The sequence below is a fragment of the Semicossyphus pulcher genome, unplaced genomic scaffold (assembly GCF_022749685.1).
Source record: "Semicossyphus pulcher isolate SPU_LCO1_2020_fin unplaced genomic scaffold, fSemPul1.0.p SCAF_13, whole genome shotgun sequence".
In the NCBI taxonomy this organism is placed as follows: domain Eukaryota; kingdom Metazoa; phylum Chordata; class Actinopteri; order Labriformes; family Labridae; genus Semicossyphus; species Semicossyphus pulcher.
The window spans coordinates 25,332,814-25,358,974 of record NW_027211637.1 but is presented as its reverse complement, the minus strand read 5'-3'; the positions used below and the strand labels follow the sequence as shown (position 1 = coordinate 25,358,974).

The following is a 26,161-nucleotide window of genomic DNA, read 5'->3' as shown; positions in this document are numbered from 1 at the left end:
GCCTCTGAGTTAAAACATGCTTCATCACCTGGGTTGTGTTTTAATTCAGCTTGTGGGATGAAAACCTCCTTTAAAGGTGTCACAAAATAATGATGTGATTGTTGACAGGTACAAACAGTTCTCCATGAACACACCAAACAGGCAGAAGTCGTCCTGTTGGTTTACAGAGGAGGTAAGTGCCTCATATCTGTCATTTTATTTACTGATCAACAAATTGTGGCGAAATTCATCTGTTATTTTCTCTCTCATTGTCAGGCATCTATCATTGCAACGTCTCCCCCGGCTCCATTCGGAGACTTCCACCGCCTCTCCTCCGCCCCCCTCCTCCACCTGTTGGCTCAGACAACTCCTCTATGCTCCCAGACACACTGCCTTTGCCCCGCACTTCCATCAGCACCCCTACCTCACCAGCCAAGATGCGATCCTCTCTGATCCAGAGCACCAGTTTCTTGGAGTCGATTCCAGTGACCCTGACCATGGAGCCCAAAGACTGGATCAACACGGGCCTGGAGGACGAGGCGGGTGGTGTCACAGTGCCTGATGTGGAGAGGCAGGGTGGTGAGCGAACTCGGCCGCTCAGGGGGTTCGATGTGGAGCTGAAGAGGAAGCCAGGAGAGGGCTTTGGGTTTGTCATCGCCTCTCAGGATGTGGAGAATGGCAAAGGTGAGAGGCGCGTTGTCACAAATCTTATTCTGCAACATGTGAATCAAGTTAAGTGCTTTAAATTTAGTTTGCTTTGAAAAGCTGTGAAACTTTCTTAATCTAATGATCCAAAGTGGGACTGGATGGCCATTACGCTTTATTAGTTGGACTTTTCTGGCCCAGTGGAACCATTTGGTTACCTGCCCAGTGAAACAGGTTTTATTTGGATGCCCTTGTGGACAAACGTACCATTAAGTAATTACAGATTAAAAAGTGGTCAACATGGCCGCATGCCACCGGATGAGTCACGATGCATCATCAGAATGACTCCAGGAAGTCACTGCTCCCAGCAAAAACCACAGCACAAAACAATAATATGTTTAGCAGTGAGGTTTTAGATACTGGTAGGTAGACTTTGTAACCTTTGGAGTTAGCCAAGCTAGCAGTTTCCCCTGTTTTTGCCCTGTTTTTCCTTTTGCTTAACTAAACAGCAAAACCAAACTTGTTGCTGTAAGACTTTAATTTGTGTGCTGATTAAACAAATGAGAAATAACGTTTTAAATAAGTAAACTTTTACTAAGTGAGCTTTGCCTTCAGACAGAACCAGGCTAGCTGTTTCCCCCTGATTCCAGTCCTAATGCTAAGCTAAGCTAAACAGCAAAATCAAACCTCTTGATTTTAGACTTGAGTTGTTGTACGGATTTAACAAATGAGAAATTAAGTTTTTAATAAATAAACTTTTAGAGGTTAGCTTTACCTACAGGCAGAACCAGGCTAGCTGTTTCTCCCTGTTTACATTCTTAATGCTAAGCTAAACTAAACAGCTAACCAAATCTCTTGATTTTAGACTCTAGTTGTTGTACATATCAAATAAACAAGATACAATGTCTCATATCAAAAAGCTTTTGGGGGAAGGTTTTACCAGACCAAGAGAGGCTAGCTGTTTTCCCTTGTTAACAGTCTTTCTCATGTATTTATGCTATGCTAAGTTAAGCTAAACAGCAAAATCAATATCAAATAAGTAAACTTTTAGAGGTTAGCTTTACCTTCAGATTGAACCATGCTAGCTGTTTCCCACTGATTCCAGTCTTAATGCTAAGCTAAGCTAAACAGCTGATGCAAACCTCTTGATTTTAGACTTTAGTTTTTGAACATATCAAACAAAGAAGATATGACATCTCATATCAATAAGCTTTTAGTGGTAGGTTTGCCAGACCATAAGAGGCTAGCTGTTTCCCCTGTGAACAGTCTTTCCCATGTATTTATGCTAAGCTAAGCTAAACAGCAAAATCAAACTTGCTGTTTTTAGACCTAAGTTTTTGTATAGAATAAACAAACAAGATATAATGTGTTAAATTAGTTACCTTTGAACAAGGCGAAATGTTTCACCCGGTTCATGCTAAGCTAAGCTAACCATCTTGTGGTCTTCATAGTTACTTTGCAGACAGTAGAGTGGTATTAATCTTCTCATCACAGTCTTAGTATAAAGTGATTATTTGTTGTTGCCCATATAAATCTACTACCTATTTACAGGTGTAATCCGGATCGGTGCTTTTTAATTAAATTTTAAGCTCGGGTGTCTTTGGCAAAACGACCTTTTGTTCAAAGTATTGCTTGTATCTCACTCTAAGCTTCTTTCCCCGCTCTGACCTGACAGGAGGTTGAGGCTTGTTTATGTTGTCGGGGAAGCGGACGCATCCTGCCCTTATTAGCTTTTAGTGTAGTGCTTATGAATAGCAGATTTAACTGCAGCATCCCCGTGATGTATTACTCTCGCTCCCCTGCCTTTGTCTTGTATTGGCTGCCCTCTGTTCCAGTTTGATGCAGTTCAATTTGCTTTATGAGCAGAGCGAACACACAGTTATGTTTTCACGGGGGGATTAAGGTTGTAGGTGCACCTGTCTCTGCGGTACGGAGACCCTCCATCTACCTCTGCGTCCTCATTCTCCCCTTCATTTCACTCCTGCCGTGTCACTGAAAGTAGTCGCCTCTGTCTCTCCATATCTGCCTTTATCCTCTATCACTTCCTCTTTCCATCTCTCCTCCTCTCATCTGTCTTTTTCTCTCCCTCACAAGCTCCCGCCCCCCTCTCCCTCTCCCTCTCTCTTTCTCACCCCTTTACTCTGCAGTAAAAGCGTCCAGTCTGGTTTTTCAAAAGATTAAAACTCTCCCTCCCTCTCTCTCTCTCTCTATCTCTCCCTCCCTCCCTCCCTCCATACCTCCGCCTTCCACCTACCTCCCGCTCTCTCCATTGCTCTCTGAATGCTTAAGAGAAATGCTACACTGAACGTTTCCCTTCATCGAGGAGCAACAGAGGGGACGGCAAACCTGTGTTTCAGCTCCTGTTGACCGCCACATGTGAACCTCAGCACCTCTGCGCTGCCTGACGAGGAATTTAAGAGTTTTTTTTTGTTTTGTTTTTTTCCGTGCATGCTAACCAAACAGCCATGCTGGAGAGACTACAGTCTGCTTTGCGAACTGTGAAGGAGTCTAAACGTAATTATTTGCTTCACTTCTCGTGTCTTGTTTACTAAGAGTGATGGTTTGGTGCAGTGGCACTTGTTTGGCTTCATGCGAGGTTGTTATTGTGTGTTAGACTGAAGTTTGCTTGTGCTGACTTTTGCAGCATGAAAGTTAGATCCACAGGCTGACATGTTGTAGACGTCAGAGCAATTTGATGCTGTGATGAATATAAATAATGGTTAATTTAAAGGTTATATTAGATAAAGATTGTAGGGACAGCAACGGATTAAATTAACTCTAATATTTGTAACCTGTGCAAGCTTAGAGCTGCATACGACATGATGTGATCATGTGCTAATAGTCTGTGCTACACAGGCAGCACCATGAATGACTGACAGATACCTTTAACAGTGCTGAGTTCAGCATTAACCAACCTGCTCACACACACACTCCTGCATGCCTGCCATAGATCAACAGTGCTGTCTCCCTCTCTTTCTCTGCTCTCCGACATGAACGAGGCATCTGCAGGCTGCTGAGGGGACGTCCGCACCGGCTCATGCATCTGGGCTGCAGAGGGGGGGATTTTTTTTTTTTTTACGATGGCGGGGAGGGGGGGCTGCTTCCACTCCTGAGCAGTGATCATTGCAGTGTGTTAGAGGCTGCTCGGCTGGCTGGCTGGCTGCTGGGCATACCGCAGTGGGATTACTCTGGACAGGAGAACATGGAGAGCCAGAGGAAAAGACACTAATATAAAGCAGTCCATTTGGATGCATCTGTGTGTGGTTTAAGCTATGTGTGTGTGTGTGTGTGTGTGTGTGTGTGTGGCCGAGTACATCTGTCCCAATCCCTCTGCGTGTGAGTCACTGTGTGTGGTTTTTGTACACGTGTATGCGTGTGCAAAGTAATGCTGTGTGTGTCCGTGTGTGTGTGGGAATGGCTGTTGCATGCGTATTCATGTGTTTGGCCACCGTTGATGTCGGAGCGATGTATTATGCATGTTAAGAAGACTATTTGCAAAGCTGCCTTGGCTTTGATTTGACCTGATTGCCGCTTCTGCCTGGGTCACCCAGATTAGGCCCAGATTGGAGATGTGTCTCTGGATATACGCTGTACCTTTTAACGGGATTGTGACATACACTTCATCACACACTCCTCGCCTCCACTATTACAGTTTTTAATCTGTTAACAATCATGTCATAGCGCTCCATAAGACAATTTAAAAGTGCTATTTTTATCTCCCAGGGACGTAGAATGAGTCTGTACCTCAGCTGAGTGAGTCTCAGCGTGTTTCTGCTGCCTGATGGGTTACATAAGGCCACCGGCGAGACTCTAGAGGAGCCAGCTGTCACCCGAGCGGAGCGTACCCTGAAAGAGGGGTCAGACAGGGAGCAATTGGGAGTTTACGAGGATGCAGAAAGAGAAACAGAAGATCGAATTAGAAGTCTAAGCAGACAGACAGACTGTCCGGCTGAAAACTGTAAGAAGCTTTTTTAGTTGGTGCGGGAGATTAATGGAGCAAATTTATTTTTAGGCTGCTTGATAGTTTTCTCATCAACCTCAGACAGTGACGAGAGTTACGCTAAGTTGTGAGTGATATTTTTATGTACATAAGAAAGTGCAAAGTGAGCTATTAAACATGATGCTAATTGCTAACTGTCCACCCCACGATTGACTGTATTTGTGGAGGTAGCCACTGTGATGCAACCATTTAGTTTGTGGACACTTGATTTAAAGACTCAAGTTTGGCATCTTGGCGATCGCCACCTTGTTTTTCTGGAACCAGAAGTGACCACATTGAACATCTCTATCCTGGTGGACAGGTGGCTATAGTAGCAACTGCCCTGGTTTAGCTCAGTGGGTAGAGCAGGCACCCCTCATACAGAGGCTACAGTCCTCCACGCAGTGGCTGCAGGTTGGACTCCCGCCCTCGGCCCTTTGCTGCAAGTCATCCCCCGCTCTCTTCTCGCAGTATTTCCTCTCTCTCTTCAGCTGTCCTATCAATAAAGGCAAAAAATAAATAAATTAAATGGAACCATCCATCCATCTAATATCTATACCGCTTATCGGGTTCAGGATCACGGAGGGCTGGAGCCAATCCCAGCTGCGATTGGGAGAGAGGCGGGGTTACACCCTGGACTGATCGCCAGTCAATCACAGGGCTGACACATAGAGACAGACAACCTTTCACGCTCACATTCACACCTACGGGCAATTTAAGAGTCACCAATGAACCTAACGAGCATGTCTTTGGACTGTGGGAGGAACACAGGTGCACTATGTCCAAACTATTGGAACCTTCTAGCTGTGAGGCGACACCACTGCACCACCATGCAGCCCTTAATGGGACCATAACTTGTAAAATAAGCATCATAGTATGGAAGAAGAATTGAAAAGAGATCATCTGTTACCCTCCGAGGATACATGATACATGTGTTAGAATGGTGTAGAAGCTGAGAGAAGACGGCCATTGTTTCTTTTTCAGTGAGACATTTTTTTGGTACCAGCAGAAATAACTGAATATTTGCCGTCTCTTCTTTGTATGCTGGTGGCATAGCAATGCAGACACACTACTAGTTTGTGGATCTCAGAGGAGCTGAGCATTAAGAATCTCTTACTCTGCATATACTGAAGTGTAGATGTCTTAAGTCTGTTGTTCTGTGAAGTTTGACAGGTCCCTGTCAGGAAAAAAAAAAATGCCGGAAAGCTCGTCTTCCATGACAGTTTGTTCTGGAGGAGAAAGACAAATCATCCAACGGTGAATAACATTTCCCGGTGTGTCAGCGGATGGAGAGAGAGGTTGATGGATGGAGAGATGAAGGAGAAGAGGAGAGTTTCAAGGAGACAGTGGGGGAGGTGTAAAAAAATGGCTTATGTGGGAAGTAATTTAAAAAGTATCCTCTGCCAAAAGCGATCTGGAGCTTAATTACAGCTAGTATTTTTTGGAGTTTTGGCAAAGGAACCAGTGAAATAAATCATCTTGCTTTTGCATTTATCCACATTTGATCCCGCTTATTAGGTTAAAAGGAAAGTTTTGGGGGCTATTGTGTTCCAAATGCAACTTTACTAAACTCATAAATAAGCAAGAGGTCATTTAAGGTAGCGCTGACCCTTTGATGTTTGTCTGTCCTCTCTTCAGCCGCTTCACTCCTCCCTCACCGGTTTGTGACGGTCCGTCGAGGCAGCCCGGCGGCCAAGAGCGGTCAGATCCGAGCTGGGGATCGATTAGAGGCGGTGGAAGGACGATCGGTGGTGACTCTGCCTCATCGGGAGCTCGCTCAGATCCTTCGTCGAGCGGGAAATACTCTACGCCTCACCATCGTCCCCCGTCCCAGCACCTGTAAGCACGGACATCAACGAGAAACACGCAAATGTACTGCATATTTTAAATTATAATCTGACTTCAATCATCATTATTTTTCAGATGCTTCTAGTCTTTCAGAAACCAACGAGTACGACCCTAATCACAGAGGCAGAAAGGGTCAGAGGTCGCGTCCGAAGGTGAGGGCAGCAACATAATAAATAATGTGTTCCTCAATGTGTTTCCTGCAGTGATCATTACTGTCCTTCTTACTCTGTCCTCTCTTCTCCCAGCGTGACTCCAGGTATTACAGCGTAGACTTGGATCGTGGCCCCTCAGGCTTCGGCTTCAGCCTCCGAGGGGGCAGCGAGTACAACATGGGCCTTTACGTCCTGGGACTGATGGAGGGGGGGCCAGCTTCACGGAGTCAGAAAATGCAGGTGTGTCTGTTTGCTGTGTGCAGTCTATGTACTCTTTTTACGCTTCCTCTGTGATGTAGTTATATCTGTTATCCTGTGTGTTTCATCTCCTCTGTGCTGCATGTTAACGTGCAGTTGTACGCTTGCTCCAACTGTCTTTGTAATTCACAGCACAACTTTTTTTTTTGGCTTTTGCCTTAATTAGAAAGGACAGCTGAAGAGTGACAGGAAATGTGGGGAGTAGAGAGTGGGGAGTGACACGCACCGAATGATCACAGACTGGGAGTCGAGCCTGCGATCGCTGCGTCAAGGACTGTAGCACTCAGCAGAACTTCTAACAGAAATTATAGGAAGTCAGTTATAATAAAATAATATGTACTTCTAAATACAAAAAATGATGTACCTATATCCTGGGATTAGATTGACATCACATCACATTTTCATTGAAAATGATTCTGTAAAAGTACAATTGCCTAAGGACGAATCTTATTAACCTTTTCGATAAGGTTTACTTTGTTTGATTGAAGTGGGCCTTGAACTATTGGCCTGGAGTTTGCTACTGGCATATATGTTCCTGTCAGAATACATAGCCTATATATATATACAGTCACATAATGAGGTACATTTTAATCAGCAAATGTTAGGATAGTAAAAATAACATGTCATATCTGCTAAATGTTAATATGTATGCATTGTAATTTTAAGCTTGTTGCCATGCTAGCACCATGTTAGCATTTACCACAGAGCTGCTAACACTGCTGTAAACTAGTCTTGGTTCCACTTCTTATAACAGCTAGTTCCAACCAAGTAATCTGATTGGACAAGAGTCATTGCATGAGTGCTGTAGAAAGCAACATCACTGGGACTTTTCACTCTGTGTATCACTCCGCCTCAGCCAGGTGTTCTGAATACTGTTAATTAACATCACAGCAGACCGTGTGTGTCGTCATTAATCAAGCTGGTACCTCTGAGTCACACAGCAGACTCTTATTACGCTGGCTGATGACATCATACTGTGTCTGGGTTGCTTGGCAACAAAATTCCAATTTCAGTTAAGTTGTGGAACAAGTTGAGTTGGTGGAGCAAAAAATAATCTGTTGTTGATCATTACTCTTTACTACTAATTGCTGCTTGTACAACTGTCAATCAACGCAATATCACACCTGGGGTCGTCATGTTGAACTGAATATCAAGGCTGTGATTATCTTCTATGACTGAATCACAGCCGTGATGATATTCAGTACATCAACCCCTCTAATGTGATTATTGCGTAATTATCCACATCAGGTAAGAAAGTAAGTCATGACAATTATGTAGAAGAAATTTTGACATGTGGCATGCTGGTTCACTGACACACGTAATGGATTAGTCTTCTGGGGCACTAGGACCACTAATGTTAAATTAACACTTTTCCTGTCATGATCACTCATAATGTCTGCTGTGAAAAAAGGCCTATCTTTATTACTTTCCAGCTTTTATATCACATATTTCTGAGGTAATTTAAGGTGATGATAGATGGAATATATGTAAGGTAATGTTGTGGGTGTTGCGTTTATGTGTTGCAGGTCAGCGATCAGCTGGTGGAGATCAACGGAGACAGTACATCAGGGATGACGCACAGCCAGGCGGTGGAGCAGATCCGCAGAGGAGGCCACCGCATCCACCTGGTGCTGAAGAGAGGAAACGGTTACGTGCCCGACTATGGTGAGAAACAGTGGGCGGGGTTATAAATATATCAGGATGTCACCACCATGTGTTTACATGGGTGGGAAATAACAGATATGGAAATCTGAGACAGGGAACCTCATTTCTTCAGGATGTGATGTTTTAATCTTGGGTGAAAAACCTCCTTTATTCTTTTTCTATGGGACTAATTCTAACAGACACTTTTCTACTTCTTATTCTTTCTTTTTGTGTGTTTTCCACCTTTAAACCCGTCTGCATCTGTTGTTAATTTGATCTTTTTTTCTTTTAACATTTCCGCACCACTTCTTCCCTCCTGATTTGGCTTGTCCTGGTTCTCTCCTTTTTGTTTCACTCCTTCCTTTCCTGCATTTTCCCTTTCTCTCTCTTTTTCCCTCTCTCAGTGGAGCTCTCCAGCTTGTCTCTTTGTATGACCAACTCCAAGCTAGGCGAGCCCTGCTTCTATGTGATTGGACGGACAGAGAATACGCGGTTGGTAATGGTTCCTGTTAGTTCTCCCATTTTCTGTCTCTCTACATGCCTCTACTGAGTCACCACTGCTGTCCTCGCGAATAATTATCATAAAAACCTTTGTACTAGACGTCCTTAGTCCTTTTTTTTCAGTTCACGTAATGGTCTAAAAAGGTGCAAAATTATACGGATTTCTCGTGTCAATCAAACCTACCTCTGGAAAAACACTTCACGACCCCATAACAATTAGTAATTACATTTTTCTCACTGAATTATTTACTGAAGAGAATGGCACTTTATGGGGGAATACAGATAACCACATGTGTGTCATATTTGTTATGAAGCACCGCTAATGGTTGCACTGAAACAGAAAAGCAGCTGTTGTTACGCAAGCTGACCTCATGCAAAAAAATCCCCAAATCATAACAATCAGTTTCTGGATTTCAGAGCTCTTTAATAAGAGATTACATAATGCCCTCTGCCACAGATTTCCTCTCTTTAACCTGCATATTCAGATTGTTTTCTCCTCCTCTCTCCACCTCCTTCTCTCCCCATTATGTGTGTTCAGGCCGTGAGCGCAGAATCACCTCCCCCTCCCTCCTGCGTCACCCCAGGGAGCAGGGTTTGGTTGCAGTAGACTCCACGGGGCGGAAGGGGCACAGCTCCAAGCAGAAGAGGAGAAGCAGGTCTTTAGATGGACGCGAGAAAGAGACAGGAAGGAGAAGGAGAAGACGGGGCTCAGAGGAGGGAGGAGGAGGAGGAGGAGGAGGGAGATCAGAAATACGAAGCCCCATCTCCAAGCGGCGAGAGAGGTCTCGGGAAGACCGGAGGAGGAGAAAAAGAGGAACTCAGAGTTTACCCAGAGACGCCCTCAGGAGAAATGATGACAGTGAGACGGAAAGAGGGACACAGAGGGGACGGAAAAGGGAGAAGGAGAGAGGGAGGAGCAAAAGCAGAGAGAGGAAAAGTAGAAGTGAGGAAAGGGTGAGGGAGGTAGAGGTAGAGGTAGAGGTCGAGGAGCCAGAGCAAGAGCAAGAGGAGGAGGCAGAGCAGGAGGTAGGTGCTGTTGAGGAAAAGGTGGAGGAAAAGACAGAGGAGGTGCAGGAGAGAGTCAGTTTGAGTCAAAAGAGTGAAGAGGATGTTTTTCTACCTATTCCAAGTCCTAACCAAAAACTTCCCAGACCCAAACAAGCATGGGAGGTGGAGGGGGATGAAAACTGGGACATGGCGGCAGATTACAGGGAGCTGAGGAGAGAGAAGGAGGTGGAGCAGGAGCAGGAGAGGTCATGGGATGCTGATGGGGGTGAAAACAAAGAGACAGAGCTGAATAAGAGGGACGAGGACGCACAAGGCGAGCATGTCCAGATGCCTTTACCGGGCGTTGATGTGATCGATCCGGTGTCACAGAGAGAGCCCTTCTCCTTCCTCACCTCCGCGCCGTCCGAGGAGCAGCTGGGCGACGATGAGTCAGAGTCCGGAGGCAGCCAATCTGACGGCAGCGTGTCTGCTGCCAGCATCTCAGGCCTCTCCCTGGCCGCTACAGAAGCAGGCGGGCGCAGAGCCGTGGTGCTGCCAGGCCCTTGGCTCCAACCCAGCCAGCAGAGGGGGGCTCAGGTCGAGGAGGGTAAGAGGAGCCCTGGGAGGCGGACAGGGCAGAGAGGAGGAAGAAGAAACCCTTTCTCTTTACTTTTTCACAGGAAGTAGAGCATGATACATGACACATGCTTTACTGAGTATCTGATATCAGATTCTGTCAGTCTCACACTGTTACACCTCGACTTGTTTTTTACCCACATTTCCTCTTTGTCACTTTGATATCTGCCGTGAAGTCATATTCTTTGTGCCTTTTTACAGCTGACCACTGGCTGGTTTTAAGAGTTGATATCACATTTTGACGTGTAAATGACACCGACATGCTATAGTAACATCACATGTTTTGCTGGTGAAACAACATAGCATTGTCTTTTTTTATGACACACTCTTTTCTTAATGTTTAAAGCATTTGTGATAGTTTCCAGTAGAGTTGTTCTGATACCAACCCAGTATTGAAAAGGTCTCTGATAGAGCCTCAAGTGCAGTATTGAGTATGGGCGAGTAAGCTAGTGAATACATAAATACTGTTTATTAGCCCCCAAATAATGGACTTGTTTCTTCTCTCCTACACAGCAGTAATAAATATATTATGTCTACCAAAAGGAACTAATGTTATAGAGTGGAAAAGAAGAACAAATTTCAGGTAAATTATGATGTGACGATAGCAAACAACAATAGTGCAGTGCTAGCAGAGAGCGTTAGCTTAGTAACCATAGTTAGCTAGCAAAACGTTAGCAATCAGTGTCACACATTTTAACGCTGAATATTTCTTTTAATTTAAAATTAAGATCATTATAAGCAGTTTAATCACAAAATATAGCAGTTCCATGTAAGAATCCAAGATTTATTCAACCCTAAGCAGACACAGGGAGTTGAGCTAAGGTTAATGTTAGCTTAGCTTGTTTCTAGCTGCTCTGCTTGGTTTTTGGGTTAACATTCTGTGTACTCAGTCAGAATTATGATATGTATTTTATTTAATCCCTATAGTATCAAAAGGGGGCCTATATTCAAATAAAGGTATATAAAGAAATCAAAATGGTATCAGAACATCTCTCTCCGTTTCAAGGATAACAAAGTTTTTCAGACACCATAGTTTAATCTACTCCCGACATCTCCCTCACCTCCCTGCATCTCTCCTCAAGCTACTTTCACAGAGCCTGTCCTCTCTTAATCCCCCCCTACTGTACAAAGACTGCAAAGACATTCACTTATACCTCATGAAGATACTGAGCAATAATAATGCAACTGTCAAAGACAGACAGCCATTTCCACAGCGCCACGTCGACCTGGTCTGAGAGGAAACAGTGTGACACGTTTGTACAAAACTCCTCTTATATGGACACTTGTAATGTTGATCCATATAACTGAATATTTGATTGTGATAATGCAAATCCCTTTTTGACAGCAGGTGTGAAATCTATATTCTGTACATATTTGTAGAGAAATAAATGACAGAACCTATTGTAAATACTGTACTGACTGGAGCAAGCCCTGTGTGTATTACTTTATTGTAATACATCATGATAATCCTTAATTATATATATATATAAACATATGCAGTATATCTATATATTACATACAACAGATACCCGTACATATTATTTATTAAAGTGTGATAAGAGATTATGTGAAAAGTGGTATATAGCTTTTGTGAAGGCTCATAAAGTAAACAGACTATATTGTACCTGCCCTGTTCATACATGAATGTTTGTATTAAGCTGCTCGGGTGTGGATAAAGAAGCTCCGTGTCGTACCCTACGTCAGAAGTCAGAACAAGATGCCAAAAATATGCAGATGCAGTGTGCATATTTCCAGTACTGTTAATAATATTGTGTATGTGGGGTCAGAACAAAAACACAATCTAGATTCTAGAGAGTGCTGTGCCCATCGTGCCACGTACATTTGCCTTGGTAATCACTTTATCCGAACCGCTGATTTTTTCTTACTGTGAAAACCCTTTTTGCTCTGAGGTCTCTAATGCGAGGAGAGAAGTGGGCGAGCCGTTTAGTAGTTTCAGTCATGCCAAAAAAAGGCCCTTACTGTAAATCCACATAGATCAAACTAATGATAAGCCTCTGCAGAAGCTGAGTGCTGCGTCTAAGATGGCAAAATAGCACAACGTTTAGTTTCTGCTCTCATTTTGTTTTAGAAATTCTGGCTGGATGGAAACTGTGAGATGTTATTTTTCTATGAAATTATCTTTTTGGAAATACTCAGGTTTTTGCTCTATAGATAAGCCATTATTAGGAAGAGAAGCTACAAAGTGACCATTTTCATAACACATTATTTAAATGTTAAAGCTGCTGTTTAGTTTTTTGCAGCACTAGGAGACGCAGACTGTTACATCTGTTTGTTACCAGCCCATAATTACCTAAAGGTTGATGCTAAAAATGAAGTTTTTGTCCATTTTCAACTAACTGCAGGACTGATATAGATTTTTCAGTACGCCCCATGTGTTTGCATTGCTGTGCTGCTATCTGAAATGGTATTGCAGTGACCAAACCAACACGCTATATTCCCAGTCCAATGAGTAGCTTGGTAGCCTATATGTCAGACTTATTTTATAATGTTTGCTAATGTTCTTTTTTTAGACCTTCATTTCCTAAGGGGGGATTATATGGCTGAACTGTAAACACGTTCTCATAAAACTCCAAATAAACTGCTGAACCAATTTCCTCAGTGGTCATGCATGTCTTTCTTTTTATTGCTTTTATTTTAACACAAGAAGAAGAGACACAGAAATGGACAGCAGATGGCAGCAGAATCGTAGGATACAGTAGATTTAGGAGAGATAGGATTCGGCGTGATGAAGATGTGTGTGAGAGATTATTTAAAAGATTCAACAAAAAAGGTTCAGAATTAGGTTGGGGAATAAAAGTTGCATGAGACACACAATGATGGTAAAAAAAAAAAATCTGATCATTTCCCCAAAGATCAATTATTAAACCTGCTTTTTGCGAGAACATGGATTTTACATTTCCCATGCACGCCCATCTCTCAGTCTAATATTAGTTTCCTATACTGTACACCTGTGTGAGCCATTATAGCGAGAGAGAAGTGGGTGAATCCATAGCCAGCGTCTCAGTTCAGATATGAGCACTTAAGTACTGTCACTAAAAATAACACCGCTCTGAGGCTGCTTCGCGCTCATGTTGTCCTAAGCTGCATCCTTCTGTTCATGTCAGCTCAGACGAAGAAAAATATCACCGCAGTAATAACAGCGAGGCTGCCACTTTCACTGATCACGAGCCAGAAGGAAGTGTCCTTAAATGAGTGTCCCTAAACTAGACAAGCACGCCATAACAACGCTTGTGGATTAAAACAATAGAGACATGTTGAACAGAGGAGATTGTGATGCCTTCACTGCCATGAAGGAGATGCTTTACAGTGTTGTTTTCTACATGTGTACTCCTTTTACACTGGTGCTCAACAGGATTCCTGAAGTGTGTAAAGTTACAAATGAAGATGTAAAATGAGACGCTGATTGTATTTTCAAAATAAAATGTCATTGTACACTTGGTCTTTATTCTAAGCTATATAATCGATTTAAGTGCAGTCCGTTTGCTAATAATTGTATAGAATGAACCTCATAAAATAGTAGCGAGATGTACCTCCAAGTTATCTCCAACCTTGTTTAAAACTGTACATTATCTGCTGTATTTTTAAGCTGTCATTTTACCCCAAAGATGAATGTATGGTGCGTAAAAAGTAGTATGTGTTTAATGTTTAATTTGACTCTTTTTCTTTAGTATAGTACTTAAAATGATGGGTACATGGAGTAACACATTATAGTGAGTATAAATATGTAGTTTTAGTTTTATCTAAATTGTGTCAAATTTCTTCAAAACAGTTAAAACAATTAGAATGCAAATTTTCTCAATTCACCTGAGGTAATCTACAAAATAACTTCACAAAAATAATCTCATTTTACAGCATGTCTTCCACCTTGTCTTGTTTTGTACAATACATGCCTTGTCAGCTATATAACTTATATGTTTATATCTACCTCATGTCATCTGTAACATAATATAATTTATATAATTTATATAATTTTTTCTTTTTCACGTATGTAAAGTTCAGGTAGGTACTTTTATTTTGACAGTTTTTCCCGGAAGTCAGACATCTTTGTTGCCGTCTTAACGCATGATGCGCGCAGTGGAAGAGCCGCACGCATCGCTGCAGTTCAGAGCGAAACCTCTCCGTGTTTCTGCGGCACCGCAAAGAAGATTCACCTCCGCTCTCCTGCGTGGATTTACTGACCGGACACAGCCGAAACTCGACTCAGATAAGTAGGAAATAAATCAACCTGTTCGTATAAACAGATTTCAGATCAGAGCCTCGAAGCGGGAAACACGAAAGTGCTGTTTAAAGATTTGGCACAGCATATTGAGACTTTCGGGCGGTCAATAAAATATTCCGGATAGTTTTTGATCCTTAACAGGTTTCATCTCCTAGAGCAGTGTTTATGAATGCGTGACGAGGAAGTAAACTGCAGTAATCTCGGATGAAAAATCAAAGAGACACACTTTGGGAACTCGTCTTAATCTTAAACTGGGGGATGTAGTTTTTTTGGAAAAGAGGGGAGAATTTGGACCCCAGGAATGAACTTGGTAAGCCACCTGTGCTTACTTTCTGTGCTCTAAAGACACAGCGAGCCATGGGTTGAAAGCGACGATGATAGACTGCGGGGATACTCAACGTGGGAGGGAGCAGAATTTTCTGTGTTATGTAATGATTGACAGCAACTGATAATTAGTGGTTTATCTTAAATAGCATCACCCCCATCACCCCTTCCCCCCCTTCCCCTGTACGTATAGGAGACTCACGAGTGCTTGTATTTAACATTTTTATGAAGAAATGTCACAGGTCAGTGGATTGAGATTATATTCTTATCATTGCTTTGTATAATTATTTGATCAAAGAGCCGTTAAATCAAGTATTAGCCTCATTTAGACATTTTTCTCCTTTGTAACTCCCTCCCTATCAGCAAGAAACAGCTTTATTATTTTTCATGATTCATGTTCATCATGATGCCCCAAACTCTTGACCCCCTCCATGCTGATCTGGCATGGTCTTTCAAGATGACTGTGACTTCAGGAAATCAGACAATCAACAGTTTTTTTAGCTTCTTTTTGAACTTTGAACTCATTTCTTGGCGTTGCAACACTTTAAAAGGCTACTAAGATGCTATAATGCTAATTTTTGCCCTCAGATTTGGGGATATGTAGTCCTTCTGAACTACAAGAACTCTTAATCTCTGTGACTTCCTGTTTCTGAACATCTAACGCCAGTAGCAAATCTTCACTAGTTGTTGGTCCCTCCCTCCCCCCCACTCATCAGGGCTGGTGGGGGGGGTGGATCTCGACCCCACGGGGTCCTTTCCGTGGTGGTCGTACCCCTTTGAGGCAGGGTTTCCACCATGGAGACCAGCCCGGAGAGCCCGAACCGGGCAGTGGAGTACCTCCTGGAGCTCAACAACATCATTGAGAGCCAGGCCAAGCTCCTCGAGACCCAGCGGCGCCGCATCGAGGAGCTAGAGGGCCAGCTGGACCGGGTCAGCCAGGAGAACCAGGACCTGAGGCAGGAGCGCAGCCCACGGGGGACTGGCTCGGACACTCCGGAGCAAAACCACAACCACAGCCAGCCTCTGTCGCTCCCCATCCATCATGGGGGCGGTGGAAGCACTGGGAACAGCAGCACCCCGGTGGCTCAGGCGACAAGTGTACCGGCCACGACTCCAGGGCCCAGCAGAGAGAGGAGAAGCCACACCAGGCTGACCCGAGGGCTTTCCTGCGGCTCTAACACCACCGAGCGAGACCGGCTTGAACGCACTGACAGCACGGACACCAACACCAGCTCCACCATACGCAGAAAGTAAGTTCATTGAAAACATAACCCTCCTCTATTCGTCTGCTCATCCACCAATGAATGACGAGGTTTCATGTCGGATTACAGGAATGTCAGTGATGTTGTCCAGGTTGCTCTAAATTACACTGATGACCACAGTATGCATAACATCCAATATGTCACATCGTGTATAAGCTAAGCCGGTATAATGACAGGCTGTATGGAGCTGCAGCCTCTCCAGTCTTTAGAGATAATCCTTGCAGTAATGGGACTTAACCTAAGAAGGGAATGTTTAATTCACTGCTGAGAGGAAATATGCAGAGTGCAGGAGGATTATGGGTAGAGTGATAAGTGCTCAAGGTGTCCATTTAATTTCTGTGCATGATTGTGCCTGCAGAGGGTTTGATTTAAGAGATGTTCTGATACCATTTCTTCCTTCCTGATACCTTCACTTGAGCACTGGCCAACACCGAGTACTCCTCAGATACTAGTGTGATAAGTGAGGTGGAAAAACACGGATTGCTAACATTTGGCTAGCTTTGACAAATATTGCATTCTGCTCGCACCACACTGGTGTTGTTTGTTATCGTCACATGATAATTTGCCTGAAACCAGTTGATTTTATGGGGCTAATTGGTTATGGTATCAGACGTGTCATTCGTTGCACGTGTAGACCACGAAGGCCGAACTGAAATGAGACGTCTGGTCTACGGAGGATTCCCTGTTTGCCTCACCAGCTGTTCCCGCCCTTACCCTTGCGTCACCAAACTCTGCTCATGTCGCCTAGCAACAGGTAGCTAGCAGGCTAACTTGCTATCATAACTAATGTCACGTTACTTAACCTATTATTTTAAAGATAATTTGTTTTAAGGCTCCTTTCGTTTTTTTAATATTTGTATCGCTAGCTATTTGATTGAGTTGAATCCAAATACTTTTAACTTTAAAAGTGTATTCCTCGCCGCAATGATTCTTGGGATACGTTGGACGCACCTGATGGATCCTTCGTGGCCTGGGAAAAGAGACACATTTGTCGATGGCATCTAATGTAGCCTTCAAAATTGGACAGCCTTCAATGTGCCGCAGTTGTCCTTCAAATACGTCCTTTGGACGATGCAGCCCCTGAATTGAGACACAGCTGTTGACTTGAGTGTAGGCCAATGTCTGGTGCAATCAAATATATACATAATATTAGTGGAAAAACACCAATAACTAACATTTTGCTAGCTTTGGCTAACATTGCACTTTTGACTGGCATGCTTGCAGATACTGCAGTTTAGGCAATATTAGGACTTTACCAATACTGATATCAGTATTGGGACAACTGGATTAGTAGAGATGTTATGATAACTCATTTTTCCTTCCCTATAACAATTCCTATTCCTAGACTTGAGTATTGGCCACTACTAAGTACCCCTCCAAAACTAGCCAGAATAAAACAATATACATAATATTTAGGGATGCACGATATTACAAATTATCGGTACCTGGAGATATTGGCTTGAAAATGACATATGGGCATCGGCAGATAGATTTCCCTCACTGCCGTGTTTCGGGGGGGATGCTGTATTCAGGTGCACTCAGAAACCTGAGTGATCAGACACGTGACCTTTTGTACAACGCCTTCTTCCGTCAAGCGTGAAGAAATATGCAAGATGTCTGCGGTATGGCAGTTTTTGCTCTCTACAATAAGAGTAGGCATATCATCACTTCCACCTCAGGGGAGACTTGATGTTCTCTGCAATTAGGTGGAAAAAAACAAAATCAGCAATCGGCAAAGAGGGTTGGAAAATATCGGTAAAATATCCAATATCGTGCTCCTAGTTATATTGGTCGAAAAGCATTTTGTTAGCATTAAACTCTGCTAGCAACACACTGCTGTTTGTTATTGTCACACAATAATTTACCTGAAACTAGTTGATTGTTTTGGTTATAGTATCAGAACAGTGCATTGATCGGCATACTCACAAATTAAAGCAATATCGACCTCCAGGGCCAGTACTGGTACAGATACGGAAACTGATATCTGTACCAATACTGGTATCTGTAACAGAACATTTCTATTTGATTTGTGTAATAGAGTCTATTACATGCGGTGCGGGGGAGCTGGATAGTAGTATGCTGAGGAAAACTCCAGTCCAGGCAGGAGGGTGAAGGGTCTATTACATGGCTATCTGAACTTTCCGGACCAGTGAAGCCCTTCAGTACAAAAAAAATCCACCCACTGTTTGCTAAATCAGTGTTTTTCTTTTGCTCTTCACTTTGAACTGGAGGCTTGTTGTTTTTTCTTTCCCCTCCCCTCCCCCCCCCACTTCCCCAAACTCAAGGCTGACCTGAAGTTAGAGTGCTGCAAAAAAAACCACACAGCTTTGGCAAACAGCAAGTGCATCTGTCCTCGCTTTTTCTTTACCACGCACAGATAGAGTCGGCTTTTGTTCCCGGAAGCATTAGGCATTGTGAGTAGGCAGCAATTCATGTAGAAAAAGTACACGGTGAAATATATTGTGACAGAAAACCATTGGTCTCTGAGCATATGATAAGATTTCTCCTCACCGAATCGTCTCAGTAATAATTACTGGATTTTCTCTCAATCCTCTTATCAGTGATTGATTCCAACTTCACCAAATCCCTTATCGATTGCAGTCGTCTTTCCCCTCCGCTGTCTCCCTCCGCTCATCATCTCTTGGGGGCGGGGAGGGGGGCTGAGTCATTACGCAGAAGCACATATTAGTTATTTATGTAGGTGTTAAATGCATATGTAGATCTTGCATGTCCTCTCTTGTTAATTGCCTGTAGCGCTTGCTGCATGACTTTGAATCCAGGCTCAGACAAGCGTATCATATGAAGTGTCACATTTAATAAAGAGTCACCCGCGCAGTGGAGAGCCATATTGTCCCCGTCTGGCTGTGACTCAGCCGAACCCAAAACTGGCCGACTAGCTCAGGTCAGCGACAGAACCCCGTCCTCCTCTTGATACCGGATTGGATTGGAACACGATTTTCTTCATCGCGAAAGGCCATGTTGCTCTAAATATGGCCTCAAATCATAGCAAGAGACAGAAGGAAGATGTGGGAGCAGGAAAAAGATGACAAGGGGGAGGAAAGTGACTGGGCGACCTCACTCAGCGGGCTTTAGTCTAAAAGAGAAAAGGTGGAACACACACACTGATATGCCATCTGTCAACAGAGAGGAAGGGAAAGCGGGGAGAGTCTGGGCCGGAGAAGGCATGGCTTGTTTTGTTTTTTTTGTCCAATTAGTTCTTGTTCCTCCAGCCGGAGTCCTCATCCCTGCCTGCCGCTCTTTGTGCCGCACGTAACTATTTTGAAGGAAACTGAATAAACTGTCCCCGTTTTTTATTTTCAGCCATTCGTGCGGCATCAAAACAAAGTCGCCCCTCTCCTCTTCCTTCTCCCAGAGGCACGCTGTAAACAGCTGTCCCGAAACCCTGCCCCTCTTTCCTCCCTTTTTCCTCCCCTGTTAATGGCAGTGTGAACAATGCGAGTCGGAGGCCTTTGGGTGAAATGATTTCCAACGTCAAGTACCCTCTTCAAGAAGCAGCGGGGTTGAGGGCATTGGCGCGGCTCGCTGCGAGCGCGGCAGATGTTTTTGTGTTGTTATTTTGGGAGAGGTCATGCACGAACGGTTTTGGCATGTGTGTGTGTGTGTGTGTGAGTACATCTTTATATAATGTATGTGCTGGTGTGAGCGCGCAAAAAAGTGTGAAACGGGGAGGGAGGTCCACACACAGTGCATGAGAGATTAATTAGTGTGACCAGAGTATAATTACCACTAGCCCCGGGGTGATAATTAATGCTGTGTGTGTGTATCTGAGTGTGTCTTTTCTGTGAGTGTGTGTGCATGCACAGCAGGATATAACCTGGGATGCCCATTATCAGACAGCAAATGTGACCCTGCAGTCTGTCGTGCAGGCTGCCATGTTATGATGATGTGACAGTTCTCGCTGCATGGGTGAGAGATCGCATCCCTTCATCATGTGCTGCATTCATGCCCCGTTTTTTACGTGCAGCTCGGGGGGATGAGTGGCAGGAGCGGCTCCAGGTCCTGGCGATGGCAGCGGTGCTGATGCTCTGAGCTGTATCATTATATAATGCACAAAAAGAGGGCCAGAGCGATCTTTTCCCTTCTTCACTTCACTTTCCCTGTCACAGCGGGAGTGTTGAGAAGCTCCAAAGAGCCCTGTGAAGGTGCTTGTGTGTCCGCTTGTCTCTCCACTCCATCTACCTCCCTCTCCACACGCAGCGTTGCGTGCATGTTCTCCACTCTCTCTCAGAAATTGACATTAATTCTGTTTAAAAACGCTAATGGGTTTTTGTTTCAGAAAGGAGCTTAATTTGCTAATTTTGTGTAGCTCTACTACACACAACCCCCTCCCCCTTCTACACCCCTTCTCTCTCTCTCTCTCTCTCTCTCCTTTTCTAATTCTCTCTCTCACATACCCACGTACACACACTCACTCTCTCCCCCTCGCTGTTTCTGTTTCCCACTGCTGCAGATATGACTCAGAGAAGCTGCAGAAATTACTTTTGTGCTATTCTCTTTCTCTTCCCCTCATCGCTCACTCGCTCTTTTTCTCCTGCTATTAACTGAAGCACGCTCTTTGTTCCCGATCGGCGTGATTGAATATTCTTTCTTTCCGCTAATAAAGAGTTCATAATGTGCAGTGATTTGAGCACGGCGAGCGGCGCTTTACACCCTATAGCTGCTAAGACAGCGCAGATACAAGTTAGAGGAATGAACTAGCCCTCAGGCGAATGTGTGGGTTAGCTCAGCTGAGCTGTGCTGACCTGCTCCAAACAGTCTGTGTGATGTGATGAGAGGTAATCTATTCTCTCTCTCTCTCTCTCTTGTTGAGTTTCTAGAAGAAATACAGAGATGCTGCAGCTCCTCAGGAACTCTCTCAGTTTATATTTCACGATACATTGTGGATTAAACAGTCTTTAATATTGCCCTGAATTCAAATGTTGCAGCTTAATGAGTGCTATGATGCAGGTTAGCTTGACATAAATTTAAATGATGGATGTGTGTGTGTGTTTGTGTGGGAGGTAAGGGTACGTGGGTGGTGTTTTTTTGCCTTCTCCTTGCGATTTCTAAGTGCAGTGAGTGTTCATGGCGTCTTGCAGTGTGTGCGAGTGTAAATGAAAAATGACACGCGTTTTCATTTATATTTAGTCACATGGTTCTCACGATTTATAAGTGACGCATTTTCAAGTAGCGGTCGCCCAATGAGAAGGAAGCACAGGAGGGGACTGACCAATCACCTCAGCTTTCCCTGCATGATCAGCACAATTAGGATCGCAGGAAATACTTACAATACAGCCGCACAAATGGGCTAATTGACCGGCTAAAAACTGCTAGCTAATTGTTCAGACCTCTCATGCAGCATGTAGTTACACCCATAGATGCATGACCTTGCCTCTGGCTTCCACACCCCATACCTACCCGTCTAAACGTCATATTTCATTCCCGCCTCTCTGCGTCTCCCGCTCCACGTGACTTTTTCTTGAAATAACTGAATAGCTGTGATGTAAAGTTTTTCACAGGAACTTAAATGTCCTTGGACCGGGAGTGATGCGAGAGATGCAGTTGCTGTGGAAACCGTAAAGCCTATCTGTCCTCAAGGCAGATTCAAGACTGCATTTTCTTTTCCCTGTATCTCCCCTCAGCTTTCCAGGGGTGGGAGGCTGGTGGAGGGGCAGCTAGATATCTAGACTTTGATCCGTCTTCCTCCCTTTGACGTCCTTTTTTAGACGGACACACAAAAGATACAGTTTACGGAAGATACACAGCTAGTCTATCCCCCCATCCATCATATCAAACACTACATACCTGGAGTAACACAGGAAGGTGCTGGAAGTCTGGTTTTCTGTGACGTAAAGAAATAATTAAACTTGTGTCGATTATCTTATTGACAGAAAGAAACGAAGAGGATATACAGTAAAAGAGAGAGTCGGCAGCTGTGTGCCGACGACAGTTGTGTCCGAACAATTAGCGCAGAGATTAGCATCCTTGCGTCTGAGGACAGAGAGCAAAAGCTTCTCTCCATTCATCAGTGGGTTAAACATCACTGTGGATCTAATCTTAACCCCCCTCCCGGCGTGTGTCGTCCATCATAACGCTGCCTCCGCCATTCACATCCGAATCAGCAGCTCTGAATCTGATTAACACTTCTTCTCTCGGCTGCTACTATCTAACTTTATTCATTGTCTTCTCCCGTTCAAATACAGATAAGTGGCACTTTTTTTTTTTTTTTTTTGTCGGGATGTTTGTCAAACACTCGTGCACGCGTTTCTGAAAAGGGAGCCTGGTTACTGTGGGAACGCTGTGAGCTCTTCTGTGAAGAACTCTGTGGGCGAGAGACGCAGAATAGAGAGATGGAGAGAAGTGGAGAGAAGAAGAGAGGGTAGGAGTGGGAGCAGGAGCAGGGTGAAAGACAGCAGCGGGACTGAATGACGGCTCGATGGAGCGCATTGAAGACGGATGAGTGCGACAGCGTTTTATTTCTCCCAGGTTACAGGTTCATTGAAGAAAGTTTGGAAGAAAATTAGACGACTTCACAGAATATCCCTTTGGTGCTCAGGAGGGGTATCGCTTTTCTTGAATTACTCCTTCTCCGTCTCCCACATCACTTTTAAATGAAGTCTAATCATCCTTCATTGGATGATTCATACCCACACACCTGTATGCGAGCGCTCGCACACACACACACACACACACACACACACACACACACACACACATGTGCAGGCTAACTCACAGGGTACAGCAGGTGCCTGGCGTGCGTAGTCGAGTCGTAACTGTAACTGTGCCCCTCCTTGTCAGTGCTTTCGCCTGGCACTCAACGCCAAACGCCCACACAGGCAGTCCGCACTGTTGCCAAGCAGCAGGAGACTCAAGCTCACAGTGGAAAGCGATGGAGGGAGGAGAGGGGAGGGGGGGTGTGGGGTGTCGGTTGTGGAATAGCTGGTGGAAGAGAAAGGAAGGAAAGGGGAGAGGAGGAGGGCTGGGAGCGTGTATAAAAACACACTTAACTTTGGGCTACAGCGCAGCGTGTGTGGTTATCAAACGTCTCTGCTTGTCAGCAGGAGTCAGGCGGGTCACACGCTGGAGGTGGGATGACGCAGTGCGCTCCCACACGCTTATTTCATAGACAATGGCAGAGGGGGGAAAAAACACAGTTTGAAGTCGAATGGCTGAAACGCACGGACGGATTTTACCCCCGAAACGCCATCGAACGGCCCTCTGACCATCTACCAAACAGCGTGTAATGTATCCAGAAGAGAGCTGGCGAAGTCTTCCTCACTGTGATCATGTGACCCTCGCTCCCACTCTCCTCACTCATCTATACATAGTCTCACCTACACGCTGACTCCCCCATCCCTGCCGCTGCACAGGTGCGAGGAAAAATCCCAGCTGCGAAACATCGCTATACATCCCGTTTCCATTCCACATCCCTCCTCCCCTCTCCGTCCTTCCCTTCCCTTCTTCCCTCCTTTCCTCCTCCCTTGATTATTTTCACCCTTGCCCTCCTCCGTGTTCAACCTCTCCCACTCTCATGTAGCTCGCTCTCCTCCCACTCTTCCTCCTGCCTCCAGCTCCTCCGTCAACTCACCGCTTTAAATACCTCACACTTTCTCCTAATGTACCACTTTCCCCTCCGGCCTGGACTTCCTGCGTCCTCTCTCTTATTATTTCAACTGTGATGTGTTGCTTCGCATCTTGATCCCTCATCTTTGTTATTTTGCTCGTCTTTGTGGGCCTGCTGATGACAGAAAGAGACATGCTAAGAGTGTGTGGGTAGTTTGTGTGTTTTGTTCTTCTATGGAGGAGTAGAAGAAGAAGGAGGAGGACGATCGGGGCCTTGTGTTGTTTTATGGCACTCAGGGATTCAGGCATAACTACTCATGAGGTAAAAATCAGATCCTAAATGAGCCTGTCAACACTTCTACACGGGGGAAACTCTATCAGGAGGCATTATCGCCGGTAAAATACAAATCTTGGCAGTGAGAGACCACACAGCGAGTACAAGCATTGCTCAGGCTTACATAACAGCACCTCTGCCTCTCTTCACATCTCCATCCAAATCTGAACAGGTCAGCGGGTTCGTGTGCAGAATAATGCTTTTCTGACAAACACAGGTCACGTCTCCAAAGGATGTCCAACAATATAGAATCTTTGCTTGTAAATTGTCACGCCTTGTAACCTGCGTATGATCTTTATAAATAGGAACGAACAATCCACACTCCTTTTAATAGCCACCTGACAGGTTATCCCCAATTCAAATTGAACTTTTTATAATGTGCACCAAGCAAACGAGCGCCCCGCCTACACGATTATATCCTTAAACGCTCTCATTTCGAACCACTCTTCATCCCCTCCGGTTAGAAAAACCTTTTTACTCTCGCAAACAGCCGGGATCACTGTGCTGCATTTAGTGTCTTCTTTTGGACTCTGCCAACGCCCCAGAGGCAACTGGAAATCCTGCCCGACATGTTTCGGTTTATGTCATCGGTCGGATTAAAGGATAAGGAGGGAGATTTTACATGTTTTTTATTGTTAACAAGTCCCATGAAAAGACACAAAACCAACAGTGTACCTCTTAGTATTCCCAACCCCATTCTGTCTGAGTCTCTCCCCCAAGCCCATTCCTTCCTACAGAAGATGAATCTTTAAGCCTGCAATACCTGACTTTTTTGGCCACTTGGGGGCAGTGGAGAGAAGTTGTGAACACAGCAATGACATACATTTTTTGGGGGGCTTCTTATGCCTTCATTGAGAGACGACAGTAGACAGTGTCGGAAACAGGTGTAGAGAGAGTGGGGATGGGGGTTGAGCATGGTGGCGCTGCTCGAGGCCTTGCGATTTAACCGCTGAGCTAAACCGCCACCCCAATATCATCAACTTTTTAGTTGATATGATGAACTTGTGAGCAAATGTACACATCTAGCATATTTCAGGCAACGCCATCATTATATTTGAGTCGTGTTTTTGTCCGCCTGATCAATGTCAGTCCATTAAATGACTCTTTTAGCTCTGTTTTGGGTCTCCACCAACCCTTGAGGGAAACATCTCACTCCTTAGCTCTTTAGCTGCTAAATGCTCAACTTCTTTAACCATCTATTATCTGCAGCGCTTATCGTGTTCAGGCCGCTTTTCCTGTTCAGGGTCGCGCGGGGTCTGGAGCCAATCCCAGCTCTTATTGGGCGAGAGGCGGGGTATACCCTGGACTGATCGCCAGTCAATCACAGGGCTGACACGTAGAGACAGACAACCTTTCATGCACACATTCACACCTATGGGCAATTTAGAGCCACCAATTAACCTAACGAGCATGTCTTTGGACTGTGGGAGGAAGCCGGAGGGAACCCACACATGCACGGGGAGAACATGCAAACTCCACACTCTTCGTTCGAACCGGGACTCGAAGTAGAAACCTCCTCGCTGCGAGGCAACAGCGCTAACCACCATGTAGCCCTCTTTGAAGCAGCTAGTCACTAATTTAACTTAGTGGTGGTGGTAGGCAGTGAACAGTCGGTTTTTAAAGCTTATGTTTTAGTAAAGTGGTCACACTTCACATGTGTGTGAGAGTAAAACGGTGAAGTAAGTTGTGTGCCAGATAAACAATAAGCTACAAGTCGCCAGAAAGAAAAGGCCACATATTTAGATTTTGAAAACACCTAGTAGTTTTTCTTAATACAGTTTGGCACAGCTTTTTTTAGCGTGTTTAAAT

General features: G+C 44.5%; 2 protein-coding genes across 4 annotated transcripts in view; both read left to right on the top strand.

Moving 5' to 3' along the window:
- The window catches only part of LOC138590419 (membrane-associated guanylate kinase, WW and PDZ domain-containing protein 3), a 50,786-nt gene extending 37,555 nt beyond the window's left edge, over window positions 1-13,231 (top strand). Inside the window, exons 11-17 of the mRNA XM_069661057.1 lie at window positions 109-172; window positions 256-663; window positions 6,242-6,442; window positions 6,527-6,603; window positions 6,697-6,843; window positions 8,388-8,526; window positions 9,545-13,231. Coding sequence (XP_069517158.1) covers window positions 109-172; window positions 256-663; window positions 6,242-6,442; window positions 6,527-6,603; window positions 6,697-6,843; window positions 8,388-8,526; window positions 9,545-10,680 — 2,172 coding nt within the window. The 3' untranslated portion in view covers window positions 10,681-13,231. The remainder of the gene's footprint in view (window positions 1-108; window positions 173-255; window positions 664-6,241; window positions 6,443-6,526; window positions 6,604-6,696; window positions 6,844-8,387; window positions 8,527-9,544) is intronic.
- A 1,514-nt stretch (window positions 13,232-14,745) lies between these two features.
- The window catches only part of iqsec2b (IQ motif and Sec7 domain ArfGEF 2b), a 30,284-nt gene continuing 18,868 nt past the window's right edge, over window positions 14,746-26,161 (top strand). For all 3 annotated transcript variants that reach the window (XM_069659394.1, XM_069659393.1, XM_069659391.1), the window contains exon 1: window positions 14,746-16,443. In XM_069659394.1, coding sequence (XP_069515495.1) covers window positions 15,989-16,443 — 455 coding nt within the window. In that variant the 5' untranslated portion in view covers window positions 14,746-15,988. The remainder of the gene's footprint in view (window positions 16,444-26,161) is intronic.